The 19320-nt window shown below is 42.4% G+C and overlaps 1 protein-coding gene across 1 annotated transcript in view; it reads left to right on the forward strand.

Moving 5' to 3' along the window:
- Nucleotides 1-11275: 11275 nt before the first annotated feature.
- The window catches only part of CFTR (CF transmembrane conductance regulator), a 200484-nt gene continuing 192439 nt past the window's right edge, over nucleotides 11276-19320 (forward strand). Inside the window, exon 1 of the mRNA XM_089672096.1 lies at nucleotides 11276-11415. Coding sequence (XP_089528222.1) covers nucleotides 11363-11415 — 53 coding nt within the window. The 5' untranslated portion in view covers nucleotides 11276-11362. The remainder of the gene's footprint in view (nucleotides 11416-19320) is intronic.

Consider the following 19320-nt stretch of genomic DNA (forward strand, 5'->3'; position numbering starts at 1 on the left):
GGGCGGTACCTGACAGACAGTCCATGGTTGGACCGTGAGAGCACAGTTTTTCCTGGAGGATAAGCGGGTCAGGCGAGTATGAACTTTGTGCTCACCCCTAGAAAAAACAAACAGTTGACCAGCAGATTGTAGGTACAGTCCCACTGCATGGTGAAATAACATTTGCCCAGAGTTCTGGTTTAAAAATGTAAAAGACTCCCATCTTCAGACATATATATTCACTTAGGTCACATATACTGTACATATAGATGTAAACGTCTGTTGTATTACATATATTAGGTATCCACCCACATGCCAGAGGTAGAGGCATAATTCTAGGGCCATCATTTACAGTTAACTTAAAGCTGATGAGCTATTAAGGTTTTAAATGCATCCCCTATTTACAATTGTAGCCATTGCAATTTTAAAACTTGATATATTTTAACACTTAGTGGTTATGAACAAGTGCTAGTTTTCAGCGTGAAATGCGTTAACCTTTTTGTCTCTGGCATTGTCTGTGATATGGATTTCATCAATAACGAATAAAGATTGAAAACTGCAGTAGATTCCGGATATTCTTTACCTTACTGTACTACTAACTCTTTGCGTGTGGAGATGTGAAGGAAATGAGTGTTGTCTGGTCGTGCAAAGCTAGGGGGGACCCAAACAAAACCAGCGGCCCTCAAGTGGGTAGTGCTACATTATAATTAACAATTGCTACCCTTTATTTATTCTTAAGGTCCTCTGCCTTTAGAAAACCTATAGTTTTGTGGATCTTTAAAAAATGTTCACGTCAATATTGAACTTTTTAACATGTTTGTGGAAAATGGAAAAAAATTGTCTGTTAGTGAAAAGGTAACATTACACACATACTTTCCCAGTAACCTGGGTATTCCAAAAAAACAAACTGGGCTGAAAAAGCATAGTTTCATATGGTTAAACGTTATATGAAAAAGCATGATCTGATGGCTAAAGTTGGTAATGTTCACAGCTGTATGCAACGGAACGTTCACCACAGGGGCAGACTGACCATTTGGAAACTCGGGCACTGCCCGGGGGCTCCATGAGATGCCCCTGGTACCTTTTTCATAGGCTTTTTTGAGTTTGGGCAAGGACACAGGGGCCCCATGATCTCCTATTGCCCGGGGGCCCCATGAGTTGTCAGTCCGCCCCTGGTTCACCCTATACTTCTCAATACAGTTGTTGTGCATTTACAGCATCCTGGTTTTCAAAATGTGTCATATTACTTTAATCACACCGTTGCGACTTGTTGCACCCTATTGTCCACAATGGAACTGGTCAAATTGGTGCAACTCTGACTTCGTCGGAGTCGCACTGATTTTGAAAGTAGTTGCTGCACTACTCTTTGCGATTTCAGGTGCAACATACATAGACAACTGTGCATGAAGTCGCACAAATGTCCTCCAAGTCACACCTGAAGTCGCACTAACGTGCGTCAGCAACTGTGCAGTGAAGTTGCATGATTTCAAATTCGGATCCAGTGTGAATTAGGGCTAAATAGTATGAGCAGCCCAAAAAAATTTGTAAGTTTCAGTAAATGCTCAGCAAACAGTTTATAAAGCCATAAATAAAAATATAAAAATAAATCTGTGTCTATGCTCACCATCAAAACACCAAATATAGTACCACCATAAGAAATGCAACCCCACATTGTGTGAATCTGGCATCATCAATAAAACTGTCCGGATGGTCAAGACAAGACCCCACCCTGGCTTCATCATGCTTAAAATGCTTGTAAACCTCAAACATGAAATATGAACAAAGTGTATCCTTCTATAGTACTTGGCTCAATCTAAAGCACTAAGTGCCTTTTCTGTCTGCTGCTTCATTCCTCTGCTATCTGCATGAGTCACTTCTGACAGGTTTTTGTGACACCAATAGAATATAGGTGATGGGGAGGGACCTCCAGCATACAGCTTGTGATTTACAACCTCAACTCTGTTCTTGTGAGCTGTGTGAAGGGGGTGTGTGTCCCTTCCCTCCAATCAGTGCTAAGAGCTCCCCTCACCTCTCCTCACTGAGCTCTACAGTGTGTAATTTCAGTGCTCTGTCCCCTGCTTTCTAAAAGCTCAGACACATTTTATACATTCTGGACTTTGAACAGATGAAGACGGGAGAAGGTTGCAGATAACCAGGTACTACTTACATAGGATGATTTTTTTTTTTTAAGTCTCAATGTATCAATTGAGAATAGTCACTTCATTAGGCATATGTAAGGGTTTACAATCACTTTAAATATGTTTTTTTTCAGCCTAAGTAAATTTTCTAGAAACACATAAAAATACCCGTTGATCCTACCAGAAATCCAATATCCATGCATTCAGTGTCCTGTGCACTGAACTGAAATCTCAGAAAATGTTATCACACTTCAGAGTTCTTTTCTTTGAACTGCAAAACACATCATCTTATGTTATGGAGAGGGGTAGGTGTTTGTAGTCCCATAATATGGAATATCACGGTCACATCACCACTGCTCCATAGATAAAGTGCAGTGAGTGAGAGTTGTCACCCTAAGACCGAAAGGGTGTTAGTCACCAGTCACATCGCTACAATTTAAAATCATTCCAATTTGTGTGCAATTTCAGCGCTATTTAAGGTGCGATTTCTGAAGACTATATTGCTACTTGTGAAGATTTTCAACAATTTCTTGCAATTTTCAGTGCGATTTCCATTATTTTCTATGTATGTGAAATTGCAACAAAACTGCAGAAAAAAGTAAAAAAAGCAAGAACTACTTTAGAAATCGCGCTGCAGCAAATCGCAAATGTTAAGACACTGACATTCATATTCATTAGATGTCATTTCAGGTGCAATTTCAATTCCCAAATTGCACCTGAGATCGCACTGGTATGACTGGGCACTTACTGTCAGGACCAGCAAGTAAAATAAAGAAAACAAAGTCAGAAAGAAAACTAATGCAGCCATCACATCTCAGGACTAGTAAACTGCAAAATATTCCATTTTTATTCTTGGAATTTGATACACTCTGAGCCCATTTGTTGGGTAAAGTGCATCAACTGTGAGGACTGAGGCAGAGCATTGCTTTGACTTTCTGGAACAATACATTTTTTGAAGGTACTAGATATATGGACAGTGGCTGCATTCCTTATGGTGGTGTTACATTTTGGGAGCAGAGAGGAGCTCAAACGGTAAGCCTGCACCTGTTTGTCTTTGGCGTGATCCGAATGAGACCTGGGAGCTATAATATTTTCTCAACTACGGAAGACCAAGTCTAGTTCCCATAATCAACTATTAGTCTGAATACTTGAAAACCAGATTGTATTCTGTGTATCCAAGGAGAAGAACCTCAAACCTTTTCTTTGGTACCGTGTCATTTGCAGTTACAGTATACCCCTGTATAACATGATTTTGTTAAAAACAAGAACTGCATTTAGGGCCAGTTCACACAATAGAATTGCAGTCCAGGTTTTTCAGGTGTGTTTTTGCATAAGAGTTTATGACGTGTTTTTGGCGAGTTCCAGTGCGGTTTTGATGCGTTTTTGAAGCATTCCAGTGCGTTTTTTATGCATTCCACTTCATTTTCCCCCTTTTTCTTCAATTTAAATAGGGTAATGTGCGTTCCAGATCGTTTTTGGTGCCTTTCAGTGCATCTGGTGCATTTTTGATGCGTTTTATCATGTTCCAGTAGAGTTCTGTACAGAAAAAATGCAGCATGTTCTACTTTGTTTTCTGCAACTGGAACGCACTGGAAGTGCAAGCACTGATGTGAACTTTGACATTGACAACCATATAGCCTACTTTCTGTGCATTTTGGATGCAGAAAAAAAGTAACCGAAATGCCTTTAGTGTGAACTGGCCCTTAAACCACAGGAAAATAAAGTTTCCTGGAAGAATATCATTACCCAGCATTAAAGTATAACTAAAGGTGATCGGGCCAGTAACATAGTTCTATAGTTTTTTCTATTTGTGTAATAGTATTCAGTATTTATAGGTTTGGGAGGAAATATTTAATTACTGCCTGTTTTTGACACCAAAGCCTGACATTTTGAACTCCAATAACCTGGGTTTGCCTTAGGCACTGCTTTCTTTTGTGAAAGAGGCAGGATAGTTTAATATAATAATTTAACCAGGTCACTTTTTTACCTATCAGTTATGTTTGTAACAGCAACATCATTAGACCAAATAAAACTGGTGATTTTCCTGTTTTTAGCATGTATACAGTCTGTCTAAAACTGTCTGTTCATTGATTAGTCCTTATTTGTCTGAAATGCATTTTATAACTACACTCACAATAGTGGAAGCTAGCTCTGTCCTACTTCTGTAACGTTTGTGTGCTTTAATAAACTCACTTTTATCCCAAGATTCAAGTTATTTGATATACCACAAATGCAAAAAAAATGGTTTACTGCACTTCATTATTGCACTACAGGGCTTTCTTAAATAGGTCCCAATAAGTTTGTATTGGTTTACTAGTTATACTATAATGTGTGATAAAATCATGATCCCAAATATCAGGCATTGTTTAGATATGGTGAAGATCCTAATGGTGTATGGAATATTCTCATGCAGATAATTGCCTTCAACACCACCAGAAGTTGATGTAAGGGAGAATGGCTTTTGGCCTGCTGACTATTTTATTGTTGTTCTTGTTTCCACTGAACAATATAATGCATTCGGGTGATATGAGCATGTATGTTTATGTCACAAATTTTAACCACTTGCATTGCAGAGAATTTAACCCCCTTCCTGACCAGGCCATTTTTTGCGATACGGCGCTGTGTACTTTAACTGACAATTGCACCGCTCTACCCAAATAAATGTATGCCCTTTTCCCCACAAATAAGTGGCATTTGATCACCTGTGCGTTTTGTATTTTTGCGCTATAAACAAAAAAAGACCAACAATTTTGAAAAAAAACCTATATTTTTGCTTTTTGCTATAAAACATATCCAGTAAAAAAAATTTAAAAAATCAAATTTCATCATAAATCTGGGCCAAAATGTATTCTGCTACATTGCTTTGCTAAAAAAATCCCAATAAGTGTAAATTAATTGTTTTACATGAAAGTTATAGTATCTACAAATAGTGGTATATATACTGGATATTATTTTTTTTTATAGTAATGGCGACTTATATTTGGACTGTGGTGGACATTCTGACACTGGGGGGAACTGACTGTCACTGACATCCCCTGTGACACTAATACAGTGATCAGTGCTAATAAAAAGCACTTACTCTGTACTAATGACACTGGGCAGGAAGGGGTTAACATCTGGGGCAATCAAATGGTTAACTGTGTGTGTTTTACTGTGTATTGTGTTTTACTGTGTAAGCACGCTGCTTTGTATTGCTCTGCTATGCAGCTGGAACCCAGCAATCGACAGCTGTAGCCGCCAATGGCGGTGCAGGTAGGGTGTGTGTGCACCCCCTACCCAGAAATACAAAATCACTTACATATACGTGATTTTTTGCATCTCTACCACCCTGTAGCAGTAGTTCTGCTATAGGGCAGACAGGGAACGGTTTAAAAAAAACACTGTTGGATTGTTTCTGCATATCACTTCCACCAATGTTATTAGCTAGCTTAAAATATATTTGAAGCCAAAACTTTGCTTCATGGTTTTGAAAAGAATAATATTTAAGGGATAAATTCTCCTTAAGGCCTCATTTAGACTTGCGGTTGGAGGGTGGCAAAAATCTATGACTGAGCCACATTTTTGCTGCCTGCCAACCAACCCCCTTAAGCTACAATAGGCAGGGGACAAGGATGTTTATATGCTGTGACTGCAGTGAGGGAGGGTGAATCTCCCCAACTGAGGACACAAAAATTCTAACCCTCTATTCAAAACTTAAGAAAAGGTCCAGGCATTAGATACAATTTAAAGTTAATCTTTGATAGAAAGCTTGTTAGGAAGGTGATAAGGTGAGCTATTATGAAACTCCAGGTGCTCTAATACATGAATGCCAACTTTGAGAAGCAAATTTGAAGACTATTCTACCTCCCAGGCCAAACTGGTGACCATGCTTAAGGAATAGTAATTGCGCATGGGTTGGTGGCAGCCCTCGACTTTGCTTTCCATCCACTTTTCAGAGTGTGCTAGGTTTTGTGTTGTAGTGCTCTTCAAAGCACAATAAATGCAGCATTGTACCACTACCATCAGGTGCCACACAGCGGGTCCTACGCCATCATCTTGGTCCTCTTCAGCTGGCTACCTCTGGGTATGCATTGGACCCGTCCTCTGGCCCATCTCCTGGCCAGTCTGTGTGCCAATACTGCAGCCACCCAGGAAATGTAATGTAAGTATCCCAGGAAGCTGTAGGACCAGGTACACATCATCTTTGGCTTGAATGGTGGTGGGGTGTGGGGCTAAAAATTTAAAAAAAAAGTACAAAAAAACCTGCTGTAATTCTACTTTCTAAGCTATATGGAACTAAACTACTCTGCTTCTGGATACTCTTGACAGGAAATGGGAGACCTGCAGGATTTACCCAAAGCTTACAATTCAAGAACAAATTGCCTTTAGTAAACATAAATATTGTAATAGTTTTTTTTTATATAGCAACACACTTTATGAATTTATCTTCAAACCCCTAGCCTCCACCCTTATGGTTATATTATGGTTATATTAGATGTAATTGTCTCTTATCAAGGAGTAAAGGTTAGGATGGGCTGCCTGAAAACCTTTCCACTTTACAGTGGATGGCACAATGTGTTACAGACTTGGTCACACTTGCTGATGGTGGCTGTACATACCTTTCAGTAGACAGCTGGAGTGACTGCTGTTGTAGCATCTTTCATACGGCTTGATACCTGAGCAGGGATGCTTCAACAGTGGAAGTGCCCATATAGTGGCCAACTGACAGTGTAAAGGTCTAACACAATCTCTTTAAATGCTTTCACATGCTGTGATCTACTCAGCACTTTTTTTTCTCCGAGAATAGGTGCAGACAGAGGCGTCCCCAGGGTTGGTGTCACCCAGTGCGGTAACACTTGGTGACACCCCCTCCGACGATCCCCGCAGAATGGATCAAATCTGCGGATTGAGCATAATGGATCGGACTCCGATCCATTATGCTCAATCCGCAGATCCGATCCATCCTGCGGGGATTGCCGGCATGCAACCTATACGGGGTGACAACGGACCGCTCCAAGAAAAGGTAAGTAGTAAAGATCATCCTGCGAGGATCGTCTGCTTGCTTTACAACTTACCTTTTCGTGGAGTGGGTCCGGTGTCACCCCGTGCGGTCGGTGTCATCCAGTGCGGGCCGCACCTACCTCAGGACGCCACTGGGTGCAGGGACTCCCCATTTCTGAGTCACCCCTTGTCTCCACCCCAGCAATAATAGACCCTTGCCAGCAGCAATAGATCCCCCAGCAGCCTGCATCCATAGACCCTTCAGCACACTCAGTTCGTTTTCAATTGATACTAGATACTAGAACTTGCTGGGTGCTTCAGCTTAATACAGCAACAAAAGTAAGACGTGAAAGATGGTGGAGCTTTTAAGGAGGGGGGAGAAGATGGGGGTAGCGGAGGAGGGGTTGCATGCAGAGGTCAGAGCTGAAGAGGGGTGAAAGTGAGATGTGGATGGGGGATGCAGAGGTAAACAACTGTGGAAGACAACTGAACTCTGTATGTGGTGCACCCCTGAACTCTGCACTGTACATAGTACATAATGCTCCCCCATTCTCTGCACGTAGCACACCCCTGAAGTCTGCACTCTGTATGATGTCTGTGTGTGTAACGGGTGAGGGGGTTGTGGTTAAGTTCCTGCACTTAATTTCTGAGAAAAAATTCTTAGATGCGATGGCTGCATTTTTCTTTTTTAGGCTTTTTCTTTTATTTTCACTAGTGATCCAGCCAGTAAGTCTGTTGTTTTTGTAACAGAATGAGTTGTCCTGCAGATATAGCAATTAGAGGGATGAGACAAACCATTTACCACTGACAGGGGTGCTTACAATTATCAGCTTTTATATATTTATGTAAAACATGTATACCAAAAGGAACAAACAATGCTGCTGTAACTGCTTAAGGCCAGCCATACATGATTTTTTTTTCCCTTAACCAGCAGGCTAAACAAAAAAAATGATCCAATTCTCTCATTCACACATTTGTTGTGGATGGTGTTTCCTTTCTGCTGAGCTTTTGAATTCTGCCACCTGGGAGCCTTCCCCAACAGTACAATACAATGATCCGTGTTGCCGGCTATAGCCAGTTGCACTGATCATTTGGGAAAAACCCGACAGGCTGGTTGTATGCAAGTCAATTGATAGATAGACTTGTGTACAACCTGCTAGCCCATACATGGATTGAAATTTGGCCAGTCCCTGCTGGAGTTTGGCTTTCCTGTTTTTTTGGTGTATCCAAAACTGCTAGTACATCAAACACTCCCCTCCCCCAGACTGACAATGCTGCTCTCCAAAGGTGTTTGTGTTGCTCCGTCATCCAGAGTGGAGGCACTCTAAGGGCTCGTTCACACTAGGCTGTTTTGCCAACGCTTGCCAAATGCCCCTATAGCGTTTGGCAAGCGTTGGTCCGGCGTTTGCGGAGCGTTATTAACGCTCGGCAAACGCTCCGCAAACGCCGCATGCGCGGTTTAGCGGCGGTTGCTAGGCGTTTGCCGAGCGTTAATAACGCCCCACAAACGCCTATAATGCAGTTTGAGTGGTGTTACCGCTCTGCAAACGCCCCGCAACCGCGTCGCAACCGCACCGCAAACGCCGGCCGGGCGTTTGGGGAGCGGCACCATAGACGAGAATAGGAGGCTTCAAAGCCTCCTGACTCGTCCAGAGGCGTCCATTTGCCGCGACGCAATGCGACGCAAATGCTCCTGTTAGAACAGCACCATGTGCTGTAATGTGCAGAATTGGCAGAGGCGTTTGGGAAGCGGTAAAAACGCTTACCAAACGCCTCTCTGCCGCCTGCACACAAGGCTAGTGTGTACGTAGCCTAATACAGGAGGTATGTCACTGGCCAAATCACCAGGTGAAAACAGAAGAAAAAAAGCTTCAAAAAATAAAACTAATGCAGCCACCACTGGTAATCTGCAATAAATTACATTTTGAGTTTTTGATTTAATACCAATTTAACTTTAGGTAGAGGAATAAGTTTTAATGCTTACAGCACTTTCCTCTTGTCACTGATACTCAGGGTGTGGGCGGGACCTCGCCATCCTTATGTTCAATGCAGGGATAATGGTACTAAATTGTACTTGATAATATCAGTGTGGGGGTCACTATACGCCATAGAGAAGAGGAATTGAGGGGGTGGTCACACAGATGGAAGGAGCTCGCAGGATTGAGGAATAAGGCTAATATGAAACCTGGCTTTCCTACCCCTAGACTGGAGTATTTAACCTTTGCAATGGGGGGGGGGGGGGGGATATTTTTGTTCGAGGTTATTTTTTGCTGTCTGTAAGCCACTGGGGAAATTTTCTGTTGCAGAGGTACAACAGGAAGTTACAGGAATTCTCTTAGGGTGTTTCACACTGATGAAGTGCCATTTTGTTGCACCAATGGTACAGCTTAGTGTACCTGTGATTTTCATGCGTGTTAGTTGTGCTTGGCATAGACCCATGGTTTTGGGACGCTTTCTAAAAACACACCAAAACTCCTGTCTAGAGGACTTTTGGTGCACTCTCTGAAAGCGTACCGAAACTGCAAGACCTAATAAAAGTCAATAGAAAATTGCAGCTAACCCATACAAAAACCAAGGGTACACTGCACCAGAAAAAATGCATTGTATCAGTGTGAAAGTGCTCTAAAGGTGAAAGGAATTCTCTGGCCATACAATGATGGGACGAATGAAAGAAAAAATTAACAGATTCCTCTTTCCACGCTATACTGCATGGATGAATAACTCTACATTGCCAGCTATGTGTTTTGACAGCCAGTGCAGGCTCCCTGAACAGCAGCTGCATATGACTGGATTCAGCAGCTTTTGGCCAACAATTTTCTGATTGGCTCCTTTACTTTTTTTATTTGAAGGATATTGGGTGGATTTAGCTAATTTAGTCTGGTTCATCAGGAACTGTCTGAAATTTGCTCCTTGCATGGCCAGCTTTAGATAGTTGTCTCTGGAGCACATGTCCCCATTGAAAAATTGCCCCTTACCTCTTGTTCTCTGGATTTCCCCCCACTTTCTTTCTTGGTCACCATGGTCACCAGTACAAACAGAGAAGTGAATCAAAACTTGATATAGGGTCCAACTCTTCAAAAACTAAAGTAAAGTTTTGATAAGAAAAAACCAACAGGGAGCACTCTCCTCGTGCATTACCGTGGTATCAAATGCTTTATTATAAAAAAAAGTGACAAGTGCATACTCACAAAAAGACCGTGAAAACATACATGTCCTAGGTACAGACAAGTCCTAGGTAGCGGGAGTCCTGTAGAACAGGTTACCAGTTGTAATAGATGACGCTTTTCGGGAGACACACTTTCTTCCTCAGAGCCAAGGCAACCATACCAGGCTTGTCTGGTTGCCTTGGCTCTGAGGAAGGGAGTGTGTCCCCAGAAACGTGTCATCTATTACAACTGGTAACCTGTTCTACAGGACCCCCGCTACCTAGGACTTGTCTGTACCTAGGACATGTCTGTTTTCATGGTCCTTTTGTGAGTATGCACTTGTCACTTTTTTTATAATAAAGCATTTGATATCACCATAATGCACGAGTAGAGTGCGCCCTGTTGTGTTTTTTCTTGTCAGTGCTAAGATTTCCCAGTCTTCAGAGGGCTGCACCTCAACTTGTGACAGTTACCTTGAGATTCTGCAGAACATGAAGATTTGAGCTCTGGTGGTCTTTTGATTTTGACTTAAAGAAAAGTTTTGCCTAGAGATCCACTTTAATATAACTACATTATATCATTGATATTAATACACACTCCAAGTTTAAACAATAACACTTGCCAAAGCAAACAGGTCCAGTTCTCTTAAAACACATCTCATTCAAGCTGGGTCAACAGACATCAACCTCAAGCAATCTAAGCATGCCCTGGATCAGCACTTGCTTTACTTGTTATTAATTATGAAATGTAGAGATATCCTGACCTAATCAGGTGTGGTTCCCCTCAATAATCTGACCTTCTCAGACATGACAATCACCACAAGGTCCATTAACTTCCACTGACACAAAATACAATATGCTTGGGTAATGCAATATGATTATAACTGTTTGCAACACACCCCTGATGTGTTACCTAAACAGAGGGAGAGGGAGTGGAAGAGAAAAAAAGAGAAGAGGAGGAAGATATGAAAGACTGGGCTGTCTGGCCCTGCTTACCTCTTGTCAAACCTGGGCAGAGTCTAGGAGGCAGTGACATCAGCAGGCAGGGAGAATAAGGTGGGAGAGCAGAGACAAGAGTGGACAGAGCCTGTGCCTGCTGCATCCATAGCACAGGGTCACCATGCAGAGGTCCCCATTAGAGAAAGCCAACATCTTCTCCAAGCTCTTCTTCAGGTAGGTGACTTTCAGCCTGTGCATTCCGATACATAGAGGCTGGGCAGATCAGAGCCCACTGCAAGCAGCCAGCCTGCCATCAGCAATATAAACTTTATTCTGTGGATTATGAGCAGGGGACAAAAGGTATTTGGCAGGCGACTTGCCTTCCTTCCTGTGTAGAGCAAGGAGCTCCTTCTGCTGCACCTGTAACCTGACTAATAGATCACTTGTACAAATAGGGAACTCTTCTCTGGTCTGTACACTACAGATCTCCGACGACCTTTACTTGATGACTTTGTCGGATAAATCTTAATGAGCTGTGTTCAGTACAGAAGGCTGTGCTTGTCGATGTGCTATTGTCGGCTGTCAGGGCAGGCGTGCTGCGATCGTATAACCTGTCAAATCCGATCAAAACACTTTTCTTGTTCTGCATATTAATATGGATGAAAGGATAATCGGGTGATCAGGATCAGAAGGTGATCGTAGGTTCAGGTGCTGAGGAAACAAATCAATGTTGCCAAAGCTGGGCATACACTATACAATCTGATTGTACCTTCTCTGTGCCATTCCATAGCCCACTCCTTTCCTTAGCTCACCAACCATCTCAGTTTAATTACCATTGCTATGTAGGTTTGTGTGTTTGGAGAATTTTTTTTTAGAGATTGTGACACTAAACTCTGATTTAAAAGAAAAAAAAATTATATTCAACTTTGAAATTCTTAACTTTGAAAAGTACCTTCCATTGTTGTCAGCGTCTTCCAAATCTCTACAACCCTTTGGTTTTGCTGCTGTGACATGATTCCTAATAGAGTAATGATGGCGAACCTTTTAGAGACCGAGTGTTCAAACTGCAACCCAAAACCGACTTATTTATTGCAAGGTGCCAACACTGCAATAAACCTGATTACTGAGGTTTTAGTTTAGAAAAAACAACCCATACATTAACATATTTTGTCTTAAAAGAAAAACACAATAACAGAGCTTCCACTGACCACCAGCACAAGAGGGCAAAGTTCCACTGACCACCAGTACAAGAGGGCAAAGTTCCACTGACCACCAGTACAAGGGGGCAAAGTTCCACTGACCACCAGCATAAGCGGACAAAGTTCCACTAACCACCAGTACAAGGGGCAAAGTTCCACTGGCCACCAGCACAAAGGGGCAAAGTTCCACAGACCACCAGCACAAGGGGGCAAAGTTCCACTGACCACCAGTACAAGGGGGCAAAGTTCCACTGACCACCAGCACAAGGAGGCAAAGCTCCACTGACCACCAGTACAAGGGAGCAACGTTCCACTGACCACTTGCACAAGGGGGGCAAAGTTCCACAGACCACCAGCACAAGGGGGCAAAGTTCCACTGACCACCAGCACAAGGAGGCAAAGTTACACAGACCACCAGTACAAGGGGGCAAAGTTTCACTGACCACCAGTACAAGGGGGCAAAGTTCCAGAGACTACCAGTACAAGGGGGCAAAATTCCACTGACCACCAGCACAAGGGGGCAAATTTCCACTGACCATTTATACAACCTAAAATCTTGTGTTAATAAAAATGGCTGTATTAAAACTCACAGCCAGTCCAATATATATATCCTTGGCAGTGTACTGACTGACCATGCGAAAGCTTGGACGAGTCGTGGCTAATGAGTCGCGGCTCTTGATATCATTACCTGGTGCCACTACTACTTTCCGAGCATGCGCATGGCCCCTATGTGCGCTGTTATCCAATGCTCAGCTGCTGAGGTGATACTCATGTGCTGACAGAGAGGACTCCGTGTGTCCACTGCGGCACACGTGCCATAGGTTCGCCACCACTGTAATAGAGGGTAGCTACGTTCATTTTCTGTGGTCTCTCTGTATTGAACAAGGTAATCGCCCTCTCTTGCTCCTGAGATGGACTAGGGACTATAGACTATTGCATTTGTATATGAATATAATTCAGTGCAGTTCAACCTTTTGGGAGCTATGCTATTACACCAATAGTGTTTTACAAACCCCATATAAAAAGTACTGAAAAAATATAAAATTGTGTAGCGCTCCCTCCAGGGCAGGTAAAAGGGGTGGGTAGGGGGGATGACTATCCTCCGCACTGTGGTATCGTGAGCTGGGAGGGATGGGTGCCGCAAAGAGATTGGGGGGGAGGGGAATTGTGTTGGGAGGGAGAATTTGTAGGGCAGATGGGGGTTAGAAGGGGAGATTGGGGGGGGGGGGTCGTAGGAATGGAGATTTAAGGGGATTTGTATTGGGAGGGTGGATAGGGGAAACAGGTTTGTGCTAGGAGGGGGGATTTGGGGGGTTTGTGCTAGAAGAGGTGATATGATAGAGGGGGAGGGGAATTGTGCTAGGAGGGGAAATTTTGGGGCCGGATTTGTGCTATTAGGGATGATTAGGGGTAATTGTGCTAGGAGGAGGAATTTGTGTTGGGATGGAAAATTTGGAGGGGGGTGAAAATTGAAGGGTAAATTTGAGGGGTTTAGGATTTTTGCCAAGAGTGGTGATTTTTTTTGGGGGGTGCATTTGTGCTGGGGGGATTTGGCAAATGGGAGTGCAAAGATTTGTGCTGGAATTTCAGCAGCGGGGTGGATTTGTACTGGGAGGAGGGAGAATCTATGCGTAGAGGTAAATTTAGGGGTAAGCATGCAGTTTACTGCTCACTTTTTTTTAAGGGGGGGGGGATTTTTGTTGACACAATGCTCATAAATCTGGGGGAGGGCATAGTTTGGCATGTTCGCCCTGGGCTCTAGATGACCTTGTCCTGGCACTGTCTCCCCCCAACATATATAGAAATTCCTTTTGTGATATAATAATATATCAAGGCAAGAATTATGTCTATCTCTATCTATCTATCTATCTATCTATCTATCTATCTATCCCACAATAGGAATTTATATATATGTATTGGATGGAGAACTACACAATTCTATTTTTTTTTCTGTATTTTTTATTATGGGATTTCTAGTGTGTATAGAGCAGCACACATAAACATAACCAACATGTACTGCTTAGTCCAAAGAAATGGAAGTGAACGGTAAAAGGATAGAATCTGGAGCTTACTCTTATGGTGGACATACATACTTTGATAAAAGATCAATTTATTTCAGATTGATCTTGAAGAATAATAATAATAATCTATTTTTCTCGATAGTCGACAACCCATTAGATAAATATGCCACACACAGGTAAGAGGATTTTGATAGTAGGTTATTGATCGCATCTCTGTTTTCACAATGCAATCTCATAATTTGCTCTGTGGGAAAAGGATTGAAATCATAAACAAAGCATCTCAGTGCTGCTGATCAATACAGCATGACTGGTAATTTCCTTCCCTGGCCAATCAACTCAGATTGAATGAACTCGATCTACAGTAAATTAATCTAAAGTGAAATGATGCTTATGCGATTGTTTGCTGATTTGATTGTTTTGATCGAATCACACCTCAGCCATATAAAAAAATTGAAGCATGTATGGCCACCAAGCTTTGTGCACATGTATTAAGCTTTAGGGGTTTTCTTTCTTGGCTGGGCAAGGGAAGGGAAGCAGTTCTAAAAGAGGAGAGTTCTTCAGTTCTATTTAAGTTTAGAGGGCCAGAAATGCCTGATGTGGCTTAAATACAGCTCATGTATTTCTTTGAGTGTAGAGTGAACAAGCGGCTGAGTGTTGAAATGTGACCAGGCACAATTACAAACTATGGGATTCTGCGTGTTGAACTGCGTACGGAAACACACTACAAACCACTCAGGTGTGAATGAGGGCTAGAGGAGATTGTACAATCAGATTGTATAGTGTATAACCAAACAGTGTGGATGGAAATAGCTTTCACCATGCCACAGGGCATTTATGCGGGTGTGTGTGTGTCATAACAAAGTCACACTTTTTGCTTTCACTATCCTTGAAGTTTATTATCATAATACAGTCGTATTTATCAATATCATGCTATTGTTTCTTCTGCTTGGAGTCTGAACTCAGGTGCAATAACCTCAACTTGTTGTTACTAATTAATTATCAAAAAGTCACATTAGAGTTGTACATCATAGCAAGAGTAAGCAATCATTTCCTGCTTTTTATTGGTCATTTCATTTCCCTGCACTTGTCCAGAAGTCTATGACGCAGTCCAATCCATTTTGACAGGTTTATGTATGTAATATCACACAACTACATCTCTGAGTAGTAGAGAATTGATTGACTCGCTGAAATAATAGATTTTCACTTAGCTCACTTCCTCCTCTCCCCTGCAGCAGTCACTTGAAGTGTATGTAACCCCTAACCCTAACTTTTTATATTTTCTCCATTTTATATTTTGCTATGGGGGTATCCACTGATCCATTATTCCATTTACACATGGAGCTGTGGCTCGACCCCACCCACTCTCTCTTCTCATTGGCTCACTAGCTGTGATTTACAGCAGTGGAAGCCAGTGAGGAGTGAGAGTATTGGGATAGCTAAGACTCCAGTGCACATCGCTGGATCGAGAGGGAACTTAGTTGAGTATTAGGGGGGCTGGGGGGAATGCTGCACACAAAAGGTTTTTTACCTTCATGCATAGAATGCATGAAGGTAAAAATCCTTGTGCCTTTACAACCACTTTAAAAATCTAACATATTTATGTACTAATCTGTGTAATAAAGATGTCTATAACTACCCATTTTTTAACCTGCTCTGGTCCGGTCACGTGATCTCCTGCGTCAGCCAGCAGTGGCTGAAGAGGAGAGAACACCTGACAAGTGAAAGCCGGAAGCAATGACATTACCCATAGGCTTTCTGGTGCAGCTGTTGTCGGTGCTTTCTCCTCTCCCCTGCAGCAGTCGCTGTCTGACACAAGGGAGTCAGATCACGTGACTGTACTGAAACAGGCTGAAAATAGGTATGTATACATATACAAGTTTGTTAGTATAGGTCAGAGGTCTCCAAATGTTCGAAACAAATGATTTACTGCCCTCCAAACTTTAGGAGGCCAGACTGTGGCCAGTGGGAGTAGAAAAAATGCCCCTGGCACTGGTGGGAGTAAACAGTGCCATAGGCTTGGTGGTTAGTGTAAGTAAAAAAATTACACCTTTGGTGTCAGTGGTAAGAATTGTGCCTTATCATTGATGTTATTGGGAAAATGAGTTCCCCATCTCTGGTGTCAGTGGAAGGAATTGTACCCCGTCTTTGCTGTCAGAGGAAGGAGTAGCGTCACATCATTGGTGTCAGTGGAAGGAATAGTGCCCCAAGAGTCGTATAAAGGCAAGCAAAGGGCCACATCCCACCCGTAGCTTGGAGACCCCTGGTATAGGTGTTGGGGGGGAGGTCATTTGGAAGACTAGATTTAGGCTTTAGCTGGAATTCTTCTTTAACAGAATGTGAGTTGTTTGAGTGTAAAACATTGTCTGCAATTACAATACTTCTGCCTGAATGTGCAATAAAAATTCTGGAGGCAGCGATATTACAGTCCCCGGAGGCCCTCCAGAACCTTCTATTCAGAGGCCATGGGGACCACTATCCCTTAACCCCTTCCATGCTTGCTACTCCTACAGCTTGAAAAAGGGACATAGCCTCTGAAAGATTTCCACAAAACACTCGGTTATGTCTCAACCCTATCATATCTCATTTTCATATGGTGCCTGAGCCATAGGCCTGCGCCAAATACGAAATAAAAGTTATATTGCATATTGCTGATAACTGCTCCCTGAGGTCCTTTACTATCCTTTCCTCCTGTTATAAATTCTTTAAGTTTAATTTTTGCAGTTGTCCCATGCCTTTAGTAGTCAGTTTCCACATAGATCTCTAATGATGGTGCAACCTGACTTAGAACATATTCTTCATACAAAATGTTCTGAAAATCCCACCTCTGTACTATACAACCACCTCCTCTTGACTTCCCTTCCTGACCTCTCTCCCCTCAGGCAGAAGTGGCTGCAAGACATCCCAGATTTGGACAATGAGGATTGTAACCACATGTGGGATCTTCTTTTTTGTCACCTGGTCTCATTAGGAGAGTCCACAGAGCCTACTTCACCCCTTTTAGTGTTCACAAAATGAACCCGTCTGTTTCTTAGGAGTTCTGAAGGTCTGATCAATATCCAGGGGATTTCTTTCATAGTTTTTGGGCATGTCTCGCAGTCAACAGCCATTGGGGGGGAGGTGGTGTCCGTTGTTAACACTGTAGCCCACACCCCCTTCACACCATCTATGAGAATCTGTTTGCTGTGTCTGGCAAAGGAATTGGCATCTACTGTAGCAATAAGAATTATGATTGGTCTTCTCCGATTTTATGCCAGGAAGGCTATTGTTATGTTCTGGAAGAAATCCCTTTCCTTTTGAAAACAATTGGTAAACGACAACTAACCACTTTACAAAGATACCTATGTTAACAGAGGGTGCCCGATAAATTACGACAGAGTCTGGTCGAAATGGTTGGAGGAGCCTTCCACGGCCTCCATGTTGGATGCTTTATAAGGTCAGGAGCTAACCCTTCATTTACCTGATTTATTTAGCCTTAGAGGAGATAACTTCCCCTACCAGGGGATAACTATCTTATCTGAGCAATGTCCTCTTACTCCACTGCCACCTTTTCTAGCATGAGCCACACCTTTACAGCCTTAAAGTGTTTGAACATTTAACTGTCTATGCACTTTGGGTAAGGTGTTACTTTTCACCCCTGCATGGGCTGGTCTATTTCTTGTTTTTGTTATTTTGTACTCTTGTAAAACAGAATTGAAAAAAAAAAAGTTGTAAGCCTCAATTAGACCACATGTACGCATGAATTCCCCTAGACGTTTAGCTCTCCTGACAGAAAAACGCTAACTGTGGCAAAAATGTGCGTTTAGCATTTGGATGTTTATTCATTAGATTGGCCAGAGTACTTTCTACTGACGTGAATGAACGCCCAAGCGCGAAACGCAAAATGTTCCTCTCCTGAACGCAATTCTTCTGCGTTCAGGAGAGGAACCTTTAACTGCCCCTAAACTCTGCTGTAGCTAAACTGTGGTAAAAGCCTATGTGTACATGGACACATAGGCTTCTATTGAGTTGAGTTCAGGGGCTTTGGCAAAAAAACACCAAAAGCTCCTAAACTCATGTCAGCAGTGTACATGAGGCATTATTAGGGTTGGATTACTAAAATGGTCTCCAAACTGTGGCCTGGGGGCCAGATGCGTTTCTTTACTTGCTTTTATCTTGCCCTTGGGGCAATATTTCATCCAATGATACCAACAATGGGTCATAATTACCCCCACTGACAACAATGATGGGGCACAATCCTCCCAATGACACCAAGAATGGGGTACAATTCATCCCAATGTCACCAACAATGAGGCACAATTCCTCCCAATGACACCAAAGATGGGGCACAATTCCTCTCACTGATACCAACGACTAGGCACAATTTCTCCCAATGACATCAAAGATGGTGTCAATGGTTTTTCCCCTCAAACGCCAGGGCCTTTTTTTGCTTCCGCTAAAAAAGGGGCTACAGTCCAGCCCCCCAAAAGTCTGAAGGACATTAAACTGGCCCTTTGTTTGGAAAGTTTGCAGACCCCTGGATTACTATGTGCAAAGTGTAGTGAGTGAGCCAGTGTTCACATAAATAACCCTATGATGGGCAAGAGAAACTGTATTATTTTTAACTTACATCACAAAAAAAAAAGATGTTTGTGTTGATTTCACCTCACTTCTCACCTTGGTTAATCAGGCATCATAAATACTTGCAAACAAATATAGAAGATTTATTATTAAAGACACACTTCATATGAATCAATGGGGTTTATTTACTAAAGCTGGAGAGTCCAAAATCAGACTCCCTTCTGCATAGAAACCAATCAGCTTCCAGGTTTCATTGCCAAAGCTTCATTGAACAAGCTGAGGTTAGAAGCTGATTGGTTTCTATGCAGAAGGGAGTCTGATTTTGGACTCTCCAGCTTTAGTAAATAAACCCCAATGTGTCA

This window comes from Staurois parvus, unplaced genomic scaffold (assembly GCF_062004578.1).
Source record: "Staurois parvus isolate SC_StPar_1 unplaced genomic scaffold, SC_StPar_1.0 ptg000120l, whole genome shotgun sequence".
In the NCBI taxonomy this organism is placed as follows: domain Eukaryota; kingdom Metazoa; phylum Chordata; class Amphibia; order Anura; family Ranidae; genus Staurois; species Staurois parvus.